The 13,267-nt window shown below is 29.4% G+C and overlaps 2 protein-coding genes and 1 non-coding gene across 3 annotated transcripts; 1 reads left to right on the forward strand and 2 right to left on the reverse strand.

Annotated features, from left to right (window-relative positions):
- Positions 1–1,327: 1,327 nt before the first annotated feature.
- Positions 1,328–5,049, reverse strand: LOC108454854 (acetate--CoA ligase CCL3). Its single transcript, XM_017753457.2, has 3 exons — positions 4,725–5,049; positions 2,821–3,411; positions 1,328–2,354 (listed from the first exon to the last, which is right to left on the reverse strand). Exons 1-3 carry the CDS (start codon positions 4,935–4,937, stop codon positions 1,455–1,457), a joined length of 1,704 nt encoding a protein of 567 aa, XP_017608946.1. The 5' UTR covers positions 4,938–5,049; the 3' UTR covers positions 1,328–1,454.
- A 4,827-nt stretch (positions 5,050–9,876) lies between these two features.
- LOC108454324 (chitinase-like protein 2) lies at positions 9,877–11,866 on the reverse strand. Its single transcript, XM_017752739.2, has 3 exons — positions 11,410–11,866; positions 10,959–11,118; positions 9,877–10,535 (listed from the first exon to the last, which is right to left on the reverse strand). The coding sequence occupies exons 1-3, from the start codon at positions 11,780–11,782 to the stop codon at positions 10,115–10,117; spliced, it is 954 nt and encodes a 317-aa protein (XP_017608228.1). The 5' UTR covers positions 11,783–11,866; the 3' UTR covers positions 9,877–10,114.
- TRNAV-AAC (transfer RNA valine (anticodon AAC)) lies at positions 11,299–11,372 on the forward strand. Its single transcript has one exon. It is a non-coding gene; the product is annotated as a tRNA-Val (tRNA).
- Positions 11,867–13,267: the final 1,401 nt, after the last annotated feature.

Consider the following 13,267-nt stretch of genomic DNA (forward strand, 5'->3'; position numbering starts at 1 on the left):
TACAAAAATATTTTATTCGTTTTCAATGTTTTAAAATTCATAAATAGACTAATAAAATGAGAAACTATTTTTTACCCATGCATTATTTATGTATAACTTAAAATATATTAAATTATTTTATATTTTAATAAATTTTATGATGGTATGTGATTAATTATTTAAAACATCATTATTATGTTTTAGAACTTCAACAATATTTTTATTGTGTGTTTAAAATATTCTGTTCAAAACTATTTAAAAATTTTAATTTTAAATTTTAAATTTTTTTTGTATTCTCAAAAGTATTTCATATTAGTTTGAAACATTATTAAATTTGAAATTTAATATGCTTATAAATTATGTTCATTTATAGATTTTAATAATATTTTAAATTATTTATAAATTTAGATTGTTTTTGGTTATTATAACATATTAATATAGATTTAAAAATATTTTTAAAATTTGATAATGCTAATATTTTAACGTTAAAAACTTAATTAAGTGTAAAAATAATAGGAAATATTGTTTGTAGTTCTAAACTGTATTAAAGAAAAGATATTGTTTAAAAAAAAAACCTATTTTAAAGTGATTGAAATCATATATGAAAAAAATCAATATATTTGTTTAGCTTTTTACATATTAATATTTGTTTAGTTAACTATAATCGTATAAGTAATTATATTCGGTAATATTAGCAATTTTAATGTGGTACACCATGTTAAATTGGGTACATATTATTTAAATGGAAATATATTTATCATTTGACAAAAAAAAAAAAGCTTATGAATCGGTTGGTATATCGGTTCGAAAAGAAGAGCTAGATTAGTTGACCAACAAATTATTTGAAACTAGTTGAATTGAGCTAAAAATTGGCGGAATTAAAAGTTAAATTGATTTTCTCTACTTTTATTTTTCAATTTTAATACTTTATTTAATTAAATAAAACGTGAACATGAAACCGGTGATTTGACTACCAATAAAACCCTAGTAAAAAAATATAGTTATAAATGTATATAATAAATATATATAATTTGACTGTAAATGTTTAAATTTATTTTATATTTTATCCATTTTCAATGTTTTAAAATTCAAAAACCAGGCTAATAGAATGAGAAATATGATGATTCTATTTTATTTATATAAAAAGAAGAAGTTAAAGTACATATGTATACAAAATGGACAAGTCCAAAATAGTCGACCTAAATTTGAATATAATTTTATGAATTTAGATTGGTCAAATTTAAATTATTCATAAAAAAAAGTGTTTTTAATTTTAATTTTAATGATTAATCATTCATTTGGTTAAAGAGAGATGGGTTGCAGATGTTAAGTTTTGACATTCTAATAATTATGAGTAGCAAATTTAAAATATTTGACATAAAACATAGTAGTTTACACTTTCGGATGTGAATATTGTATATAGAGACAATAAATGTTGTATTACTTTGAATTAGTTGAGACCTTATCTTACTATGTTATAACTTGCTCAATTTCACAGGTCCCAACTCTTTTGCCTTGCCTCTTAATATATGTTTCTGAATCTTCCCTGTGGCTGTCTTTGGCAATGGACCAAATACCACTGATTTTGGAACCCAATAAGCAGGCATCTTTGACCTGCAAAACTGCATTATCTCCTCACCTAACTCTTGTTCCTTGGATTTGTCCGCTACTCCCGGCTTCAATGTCACGAAAGCACAAGGAGACTCTCCCCACCGCTCGTCTGCCCTCGCCACCACCGATGCCTCCAAAACTGCAGGGTGTAAGTAGAGGCTATTTTCTACCTCCACGCTGCTGATATTTTCGCCTCCGGAGATGATTATGTCTTTTGACCTATCTTTTATTTCGATATAGCCATCTGGATGCTTCACACCCAGATCCCCGGAGTGAAACCATCCGTTAGCAAATGTTTCCTCGTTAGCTTTTGGGTTCTTTAAGTAACCTTTCATCACGAGATTACCGCGCATCACTATTTCTCCGATCGTTTTTCCATCAGCGGCAACGGGCTGGCCAGTTTGGCTACTGATGACATCTAGGCCCTCTAAGCCAATGTATCGGACACCTTGACGTGCATTTAAGCGAGCTTGGGTTTCAGGTGGCAACAAGTCCCATTCAGGCTTCCATGCACACATCGTTGAAGGACCATAGGTTTCTGAGAGACCATATGTGTGGGTGACACGGAAACCTTTTTGAGACATTGCGAAGAGAACAGCAGGGGGTGGGGCAGCACCGGCTGTCATTACGTGAACCAAATGAGGAAGGGGCAGAATCGTGTCCTCGGATGGGGCGTTAACTATGGAATTGAGCACCACAGGTGCAGCACAGAAGTTAGTCACGCCATACTTCGCTATGGCTGAGTAGACGCCCTTTGCTGTTACCTGCAAATGCAAAAGGAACAAACTTGGACATAAGCAAGTAACACGCTATGACCATAGCTAATGGAGATTTAAGAGCGAAAACATTAGCATCAAGACTGAATTCGTAAGGGATGAAAGAACGCTCAGAGTCTCAAATCATGACATGAATGAAAGCAGAACATCGGAAGGCCTCATAGCACAATAGGACTATACTGAATGCAGAGCTTCCAGGTTTCAACATAGTTATGCACCTTAGCATCGGACACCGACGGACAAGGGATGTAAGAACTGAGTCTCAAATTATGACATGAATGAGAGCAGAACATCGGAAGACCTTGTAGCACGGTAGGATTATACCGAATATACACCTTCCAGATTTCGACATAATTATGCCTTGAGCTAGATCGATAGATGATTCGAGAACAAATAAGCCAATCTGTTTCATAAACCAAAGTGAAAGTGACAAAATTATTTTGCTACTAATTACCTGTCTAAGGCATATGTTTGTTCCGCAAAGAGCTGCAAGTGCCCAAGTAAAACACCATCCATTACAATGGAACATGGGTAGTGTCCACAAGTATATGGCTCCTTCATTCATGCCCCATATAAGAGGATTACTCAAAGACATGAGATATGCACCACGGTGATGTAATACGACCCCTTTAGGGCTGGCTGTCGTGCCGGATGTGTAATTCAAAGCAATGCTTTGCCACTCATCCTGTGGAGGCTTCCAAGAAAACTCAGGGTCACCGCTTTCTAAGAACTTCTCGTACTCAATAGCTCCTTGTCCCAAAGCATACCTAAGTGTTTTCGGATCACAGCTTTCATCGGCAACGACAACCAAATGTGGGGGCTTGAAATTGCCTTGGCTTTTCTCCTTCATGAGTTTCAAGGAATCCTCTGCCAAAGTGAAAAACTCTTGATCGACAATGACGACGGCTGATTGAGAGTGACCCAAAAGGAATGCAACGGTCGATGCATTTAGCCGAATATTGACAGGGTTTATAACAGCACCAGACATTGGAATTCCGAAGTGAGCTTCGTATGCAGCAGGGACGTTTGGCGCGATTACTGCTACCTGCCGGTAGTATAAAGAAAAGAAAAACAGTAAATAACCATTCAAGTTGCATACAACAGTCCATTATGTAAAGTTGTAAGCCATTCATGCAAAATCATTGGAAGCATATCCTAATTCCATCTTAAAAATCTGAATTAAAGAATGTCTGACAGACAGCCAAAAACATCCAATAATTTATGATACGCAGATTTCAAAACAAATTAATAATAAGTCAAGAAGTTTGCAAAATCATTAGCATTTGTAATTTCATCCTTAAAATCTTAACAAGGTTTTCTGATAGATAATACAACTGCCTGCTCCACCGGTGAAATGATTTTTTGAACTGGTAAAATCCCGAATTTATGTTTACGGTTTTTTTATTTTTATTTTTTAAAGTTTAACGTCTTAGTTATACATCAAAATACCATACCACTTAATTTAACTCTGTTTTTTTACTATTTAATTCTTATTTAATTTCAAAACAATATATTTAATATTTAATTTATTTTTAATTGATCCTTTAGAAGCGAAGAACTGAACCGGTGACGGAAAGTCTCCTGTATTGAACTTTGTTGTTAATTGTACTATATCTCCAAACTATGAACCTCATTTTAAATTAGTCTTCAAATTTCAAATCATTCTAATTACATCTCAAATTATCAATGTTCTACCAATAAGGTCTTTTCATTATTAAAATTATTAATTTAACAATTTAATAACACATCAAATTTTATGTTACTAAATTTAAAATAAAATTAAAAGAAATAAAACTTTGTTGTATAATTTTCAAAAATAAAAACTAAAAATAAAGTAAATCTGAAAAAAAACATAAAACTTCTATAAAATATTCAAAAACCTAAGATTTTTAAAACATCCGTCTTTATAACATTTATTTTTTCTTAAAATTTTCATTTTAAATTATGTAACATAAGATTTAAGGTGTCATTTAAATTAACGATTTTAGTAAGAATAACCTCAATAGTTTGAGACATAATTAGAATGATTTGAAATTTAGGGACCAATTTAAAATGAAGGTCATAGTTTAGGGAAATTTTTTGGAATTAACTCTTTTTAACTTTCAATCCGACTATTTTCTTTATTCATCATAATTAATTTACTAACTAAACAGAACAAGAATTAATGTTTCCACGAGTTAATCGCCTCATAAAAAATAAAGTTATTAATAATTACTTTCTTTAAAAAATATTATAAGTAACATTTTAGTTCACTGACCAAGCATGCATCAAAGTAAACCAGAAGTAGGAACTGAAAGCTTTCAATTCTCCCGATAATTTCAGTGCGAATAAAAATAGAAAGATGGCGATTCGAATTACCGTGCTACCGAAGCCGACGGAGAGGTTAGAGAGAGCAGAAGCCAAGCGACGGCAGCGCTGGTAAGTTTGCAGCCAAGTAAATGTACGAGACCCATGGACCACCGCTTTCCTAGTAGGATGAACGGTGGCGGCTCGTTCCAAGAACCACAAAGGCGTCAACGCCGTGTAGTTGGCGGCGTTCTTCGGCAGATTGTCGATGTCTCGCATTTCCATCGCCACCGTCGACGATGAACCTTCTTCACTTCCTTCTCTCGAAATTTCTCTCTCTTATATATATTTTGTGTATTTATATTGCTTCCTGTATTATTGGTCGAATGGAAATGAAATGGCGAGCCAGGGGAGTATTTATAGTGAGAATCGTGTGGAGGGCGCCACGTGGAGACAATATCTATTTGGCTTATATGAAAAATAAGTACCAAACAATGCAATTTTTTCTATTTAAGTACCAAAATTTTTATACCGTTATCAATTTAGGTATCAATCCTTAACCAATCAAACGCATGATATTTTTAATTAAATAAAAATATTTAAAATTAACATTAAATTAAGAATAAAAAATCCATCTCTCCTTCCCCTTCCTTTTTCATCTTCTCTATCATCCTCTTTTTAATCATGTGTGAAATTAAAAACTCTATAGAAAAAATGGGTTTTCCTTTTTCATTCTTATTTTGAGTTCGTAATATTGAAACTGAGGATTTGTTTTAATTGCAAATAAGATGTGAGTTTATTTTAATATTCAAAATGGAGGTTTATTGTAATGGAGTAAATTTGAAGTAGATTTTATTTTAAAAATTGTAGAGAAGATGAAGATGGAAGGAAAGAGACTTAGAGATGATATTTTTATTCTTAATTTAATTTTTATTTAATTAAAAACATCATGTGTCATAATTTAATTGGTTCATAAATTTTATTTTAATGAGAGTTAACGGTTGGTACTAGAATGATAATAGAACATAATTTTATGTACCTACTTTCACCTAAAAATACCTAAATGAAAGAATTTGCATAGTTTAGATACCTATTTTCATATAAACCTATCTATTTTATGTTTTTTAAGAAATATTTATTTATACCATCAAATTGATTTTTATTCTGATTAATTTGAATTTAATTGGTTGATATTTTAAAATTATTTTGGTTTAAGTTAATTTGGATCTACTTTTTATAATTCAATTCAATTTTGAATTTTTTATTAGATTATTATGAGTTTAGATATTTTTAATTTTAATAATTTTAGATTTGAAACATTTTGAGTTATATTGGGTTCAAGTTGGTCATTTTATTTTTAAATTATTTTTATTAGAGTTAGATTGGGTTTAGGTCAATTTAAGTTTGGGTGGGATGAGTTTAGATTAATTGAGTTAGCACATTTTAGATTTAGCTCAATTTCGAATTTAGGTTAGTTTGTGTTTAGGTTAATTTAAGTTCATATTTTATGAGTTTGAATTGTTGGCTTTTCGTTGTCTATTAGATTCAATCGGATTGGATTTAGGGTTAATCAGGTTAGATTTTGATATTGGAAAAGAATTAATAGGTATACCCTTAAATTTTCTTCATTTATTTTCGATTTTTTCTTTAAATATTTTGTTTAAATTGAATTCAATCATGTTAAAGTTTGGATTAAACAAGTCGAGTTTTTTGGATGCGAAAAAGGATTAATTGCTAAACCTTTAAATTATCTACATTTGTTTCCAATTTTCTTAGCTTTTTCGAAAAGAAAACATTTTAGTCACTAAGTTTAATCCTAGCTAGAGATGTTCATGCATTAGATTAGATCAAGTTTAAGTTAGTGTTATGTATGTTATTAATATATTTTATACTTATCTAGGCTCAGCCTAACCTAAATATGAGTCTAAAAATTTTGCCAATTGCAAATGACCAATGGCTAGTTCTCCATTATTGTTGCGGTAAAAAAAGTGCTTATAGAAAAGGTGAGGCGGAAGAGTGTGATTTGTTAATTTCAATTGTTTTCTATTATTGTAAAAAATTTCAGTGTGAGAATTTAAATGTCTATCTTAGACATGATATTGAAAAAATTTAATTTAAATAATATCTAAATAATTTAATATTATGATACATGAAATATAAATTTTAATTTTTTGAAGAAATTAATATAAATTATTTGTAAAATTATTGATAAATTAAATATTATAAAAATTAAATATCATGATAAATGATATTTAAATAATTTCATATAAAGATACATCATATTTAAATAATTTAAAATATTGAAACATAAAATATTAATTAATTTAAATATAGAAATGCTTTTAAATAGTTAATATATATATATATATATATATATATATATATATATATATATAAAGAGTATTTTGATAATTTCATTTCAAAACGGAAATTACCTGAAAAATAATTTTGTGGTTAAGAGTATTTTTAAATATTATTTATTATATTTAAATATCTTTAAATATTTCATGTATAATTTAATTTACAAATAATTTATATTAATTACTTTAAAATATTTAAAAATTAAATTTTATGTACCATTATATTAAAATATTAAAATATAATTTAATTTAATTTTTTTTTACTTTTCATTATCATGTCTAAAATAACATTTCAATCTTTAACCACAATTTTTAGCATTAATGCAAAACACTTTTCTTTTTCTTTTTCACATCATCTTTCTATCATAACTTTCAAAAACATTTTTGATAAGCATTTTTCTTTTTAACGGCCAGTGGAAATGGAGAACTAACCCTACCTTAACCTTAACCCAAGCTAGCTTTATACCTATTCATATTAATTTTGAAAATATATTATTTTTAATTCAATATTTAATATTTTAGATGATTTATCTTTTATTAAAAATTTAAATTTAGACAACTTAAGATAAATTATTTTATGTTTAGATAGTATTGAATTATCATATATTTAATTTTATGTGATATCAAATTTAGAATATATAAAATAAAATAAAAATATATTAAAAAAATAAAATGTACTGTATTAAACTCAAGCCTTAAATGTGGAAGCGTAACTTATATTTTAAAGGAGCCTAATTTTATTGTCTAAACTCATTTTTGGGCCTCCCACTTTTAATAAAATTTATACATATTTCAAAAATCTTTCAAACTTAAGTGGATAATACAACTTATGAATAGATTATTCAACCCCAACCCTCCCCCAAAAAATAATAATAATAAAACTTCTCAAAATACTTATAATTTAATAAATAAGGAGTGAATAATTGGTATATAATAGTATACTTATTTTTAGATGACAAACATTTTAAAAAGAGACAATATTTTTAAAAATGACATGTGTCTCTTTTTATTTATTTTAATATTTTACTATATTTTAATAAGATACTTGTCAACCTACTTGCCTTACTTATAGAATTTAAAAATTCCATTGATAATATACTAAATAATTTCTCATAAATAATATATTAAGTTAAGTTTATTTATTTAAGACTATATCATCCTTTTAGCTATTTTAAAATTATTCTACAAGTCTTTCTACCCTTTTTAATAATAATTTTTTCTGAAACATCAATATTCAAATTGGAAAATTAATTAAAGTTAGAATCTCTTATATTCCTATTTTAATATTTGATTTTACATAGTTAAAATCTATGGTTTAGCTCATGTCCTTTGTTTTTATTCATTGTAAGCATATTCAACTTTCCTTTTTATTTATTTATGTTTTTAATGGTTGAAACTTGTTATTGTTATGGGTGTATGTGTATTCATACAAAGGATTTCACATTATTCTCCATTTATTTTTTAATATTTTTAATAAAAATATAATTTATTTCAAATATTTCATCATATGTATATAGTATCATTTAAGAATTCAAACTTTGTTTAAAATGACATTAATGTTTAAAATGTAAGAATATAAATGTAAAATAAAAAAATCATAATTTAAAATTTACATTTATTAAATGATCCAATTATACTCGCTACTTAATTTTAAATAATATACTAAATAGATTTCATAATTAAAATTGATACTTGGTTTTTTAATTTATTAAACAACAATCTTACTTTTGATAATAAAAAAATTATGCTGGATAGTTATGGAATATGAGCCATCGCCCTGAAAATTATAAATTTTGCACTTAAACCTTTTAAAATTATAAAATTATAAATTAATACATTGTAAAATCACAATTTAATTTTTCAAAAATTATAATTAAGTTATAACCCTAAAATGTCTTTTTAGTTTTACCCAGTATATAAATATATATGAATTGTTTTTTTATACAATATTAGAGGTAGGAGTAACATGATTTAAATCCGTGCCAAATAAGTATCTGACAAGAACATTAACCAACGTCCATTCAAGTCAAAATAAATACATATGAATTGTTAGAGAATAGAACTTTTTAGAATTCTCTATCAATTTTGGATTGTTCCAAACAAAACAACATAACTAAAAGAAAATGAAATATTTTTATATTTTATTACTATTATTATTATTATTGTCTCTCTAGAGGAAAAGGACAAATATGATAATTTTTTCCAAAGGATTGGAAGTCTTCAACTCTCATCTAAATTTACACCACCACCAACTCCTAAGGCTACAATTGCAAACATTATCTTCTTCTTCTTTTCTTTTTTTCTTTTTTAATTTCCCTTTTCTTTTTCCTTGTTGTTGGGCTTTTTTCAAAAATAACTTAAATAAATTATTTATTTATGAAAATGATTCATTTTTAATAGTGAATTTCGTTGTTGTTATTGTCATTGACCAATCATTGGTTGGTGTTAAAAAAATATTTTTTTAAATATTATTGTTACCATTGGCGGCATCGGACCGAAGTGTAATTATATAAGACGTTCAGGGACCTAATGAAACAATTACTCTTTTATATTGGATGAAAAAAGGGTGCCCATGATTGGTGGCATCCGATTTTAAACTTATGGTATATTTATATGTTAGGTCTGTTCCTTTTAAAATTAAATTTAAATAGCCCTTAAATATAAAAGAATAACAAAAATAAACTCTTTTAATTTTATTTTATTTTTAAAAAAATAAACTTAAAATTATATAAATTTTATTTAAGTTATCCAAATATATCCCTTAAGAATAATTTATTCTTAAGGGATATATTTGGATAACTTAAATAAAAATTTTATATGGTTTTCATAAAAGAAAAATGAAAGCATAAATCATATATTCCAAGTTTTGGCAATGGCTATATGTGACTCATTCAATCACACTTATTAATCAATTACAATTGAAGTGAAGACAATGTGTCTCAAAATTTACACAGCATCCATAATTTTTTAAGGGTAATATGGATTAACACACTGAATTTCTCAAATAATCTATATATATATTATAGTGGCCCTTCCATTGGCAATGGAGATATACGAGGCTAATTAAGAAATGAATCACCCAATATCAAATCCAAAACCAGATCAAGATGATGATGATGATGCAGAAGAAGGAGATACAGTGAAAGGCTTTTGTTCTTCACATGTGAGCACTTCATGGGGTCCTGCCTCTTCTCTCCCAACTCCCATTAGGTCAAGGTAATAAAGGTAATGTGAGATGATGTTGTTCATGGCGTCAACATCACCTTGCCCACAAACTTGATCTCCATAGAGCACATTCATGGTAGCTCCGAACCCCGGGACCCGCTTGGCCAACGTGTCGTTCTTGGTCGGTTTCCAGTTGCCGACAAACACATCGTGGGCCGACGGTTGGTGTTTCTTCACCGGTGTCATCCATCTCCAGATTGCTGCCTGGAAAGCTAAGGTTGCATTGTTTTCTATGTATTCAGGGTGGTTCAATAAGTCCACCTTCAATGCGTCTCCTGTTTCTCCATAGTTGTAGTTCCTGCAGTAACAAAAAATCAACAAGATAAGAAGTCCATGTTAAAATCAATTCAAGTTGGTGATTATTAGTCCAACCGAAAGCTTCATTGGCATTATGAGTTTTGATAAAAGGATTATTCGAGCGATCCTTTACCAATCAAATCGGTGATTCAATCATGTAAGTTGAACCAAAAGATTAGGGAATCAACCAAAATGGGATCAATCCAACTGATGCGGTCTTTTCAACCATTACCTATACCATTGTATTTTATGAAAATCTTGGATAGATATTGAATATACATGCTCCTAGTATAGGAAAGCAACACGTCATGTTGGTTCGACTTCAATTTTCTTAAAGTAATCATTTCTGATGCATATATAAATCCCCGTATTTGGTTCCAGCAAACAAGTCTGAATAACATAAGTTAGGGAATAGGGCACATACCAATAGATAGGCAAGGCACCACGGCCATGGTAAGAAACTCCAGGAGTGCAAGGGTAGGTGTATTTGTAGTAATCATCACAATACAATTTGCTGGGACTCATTTCTTTGTTGTAGCATAGACCCCAAGCCAATGGTCCCCCAGTTGCCACTCCATAACCACCTGCAATTATTCAAAACTAAGTGCCATTCTACATATAATCCATACACTACTACAATGGAACATGTATGGATTCATCTAGAAGCTTTGAAACCCAAAAAAGAAAATCTAGAAGCTATATTTTGCCTTGCTTTTTATTCATTTAGTTTTAACTAATTTTGTATGGTAAACCTAGACAAAAATGGTGTCGTGGTGTAGTTGGTTATCATGTTAGTCTAACACACTGAAGGTCTCCAGTTCGAGTCTGGGCGACGCCATTGTTTTTTCCTAAGTTTAGTTTTGTGGCTTTCTTACATGAAGTCTTGCTGCCGACATGTCCAAGAAAAGCTGCCAATTCCTTCATGCTCTGGAGCTTACCGCCGGTGGTACCAAAACCATGAGGCTGATACTGAGCCGCCGCCGTAATGAAAGAATGGTAATCCCAGAACCCAACCGCATGTGCCACCGGTGTATTACGTTTAGCGAAAAGGTTCTCAAATTGATAAGTTTGGAAATAATCAGAAATGGTTTGGTTACAACAAAACTGTGACCACCCTTTACATTCCCACCCTTTATCACAAAGTTTCTTGCCTTTAACTATCTTCACCAATGGCTTCACTGATTCCTGGCCATTTGCCACTGCCATTAGTGCTGCCATTGTAAAACATAGCAGCCATTTGGCCTCCATAGTGATGACAGAATACTGGGTTTTTTCTTCTTGTTGTTGGTTTTCTTTGGGGTAAAAAAACAAACATTTGGTTGGGTTTATAAAAAAGAAATAGGGGGAATCTTGGTGTAGAAGAAGGGGATGGTTTAGTTGGAGTGAAAGGCATAGAAAGTGAATTTCTAACTTATTAGGAGAGAGATGGTTTTCATGGGTTGATGAATGATGGCTACTAATACTAGATTTTGCTTGCATTTTATGCTATCTTCCTTCTTACAATGTAAGCAAAGGGAAAGTCTTCAATCTCGAAGCTTCCAAGCTTATATGGACACCAATATATGTTTGTTTTTAGAAAATGAAGAAGTGTAGACGCCAATTACATGATGATTATTATTTATTTCTTAGAATGCAAAGAAGGCAAAAGTTTTGAATTTTGAAAGTTAGAACCTTATGAAATACGGATATACATGGATATGAATTTTAGCAAATTATGTATGGATATCCGAGAAGACTTTCATTTAAAGGCTACATAATATTGTAATTGATTATTCTTGCCATGACTTAACTAATAATTGATACGTTTGAATTCCGTATTTTTGTTCAAAATTGTATTTACCTTAATGTTTTTTCTTCGATTTGTCATTCCATTAGGCGACAAGGAAGGTTAATAAGGTGGGTTATAAGCTAGTTAGGGTGGCCTTATCCTACACTTCTTTTTATGTTTTTAAAGTTCCTTTGAATCTTCTTTGTAATTTTCAAGTGGATGAGATGCATAAGTTTGAAGGTATGAGTAAGCTTATTGGCTTGGATTTAACTTGTTTCCCTTGTATATTTTTCTCTTATTCTTACCTTTATTTTTTAATATATGATGTGTGCTTTTACGTTAAAAAACATTATATATTACAAATTCTTACTTCTTAGTATGTAAGGAAAATGTTTGAATTTTGAAGATTAAAAGACTATAAAGTGTGAATATGAATAGACAAATATGATAGAACACAAAAATGCTTTTATTTTTTAAAAATAAAGATATAAATAAATCACTTTCATGATAAACTTTTACTACTTAAAATGAAAGGAAGGAAAGGCTTGAATCTTAAAGATTCCAATCTTATGAAGCAAGAATAAAAACATATAATATGAGTACATATTACGAACGTAAAATATAATTTTTTTTTAAATGAAAGCATAAACACATCAATTACATGAAAAAAAAAATGAAGACATGCATTCGAAATTACATGATACCTTCTTCAATTTTTAGAATGCAAGAAAGTGAAAAGACCCTCAATCAAGTGGACTGTCTTGGGGCACTTAAAGTTCAGCTTTTAGCTTTGGCCCAACATTGTTCTTGGGCTCAATAATAGTTTATACTCATGAGGTGTGGTTTGATTGCGGCTCATCTCATACTTTAATCATAAGGTTAGGAGTTTAACCCGACTTATAAAAATTGAGCATACATCATGATCAACTATTTACCTCTTTGAAAAGTATCTGCAATAAGAAAAT

Source organism: Gossypium arboreum, chromosome 9 (genome assembly GCF_025698485.1).
Source record: "Gossypium arboreum isolate Shixiya-1 chromosome 9, ASM2569848v2, whole genome shotgun sequence".
Lineage (NCBI taxonomy): Eukaryota > Viridiplantae > Streptophyta > Magnoliopsida > Malvales > Malvaceae > Gossypium > Gossypium arboreum.

Excerpts from the sequence above, each read along its gene's own strand:
- LOC108454854 (XM_017753457.2), bottom strand. The coding sequence starts at position 4,937 with ATGGAAATGCGAGACATCGACAATCTGCCGAAGAACGCCGCCAACTAC. Across the intron at positions 3,412-4,724 it reads CCGTCGGCTTCGGTAGCACG|GTAGCAGTAATCGCGCCAAA; the intron begins GTAATTCGAATC and ends TACTACCGGCAG. Across the intron at positions 2,355-2,820 it reads CAAACATATGCCTTAGACAG|GTAACAGCAAAGGGCGTCTA; the intron begins GTAATTAGTAGC and ends TTGCATTTGCAG.
- LOC108454324 (XM_017752739.2), bottom strand. The coding sequence starts at position 11,782 with ATGGAGGCCAAATGGCTGCTATGTTTTACAATGGCAGCACTAATGGCA. Across the intron at positions 11,119-11,409 it reads TGTCGGCAGCAAGACTTCAT|GTGGTTATGGAGTGGCAACT; the intron begins GTAAGAAAGCCA and ends GAATAATTGCAG. Across the intron at positions 10,536-10,958 it reads GGTGCCTTGCCTATCTATTG|GAACTACAACTATGGAGAAA; the intron begins GTATGTGCCCTA and ends TTGTTACTGCAG.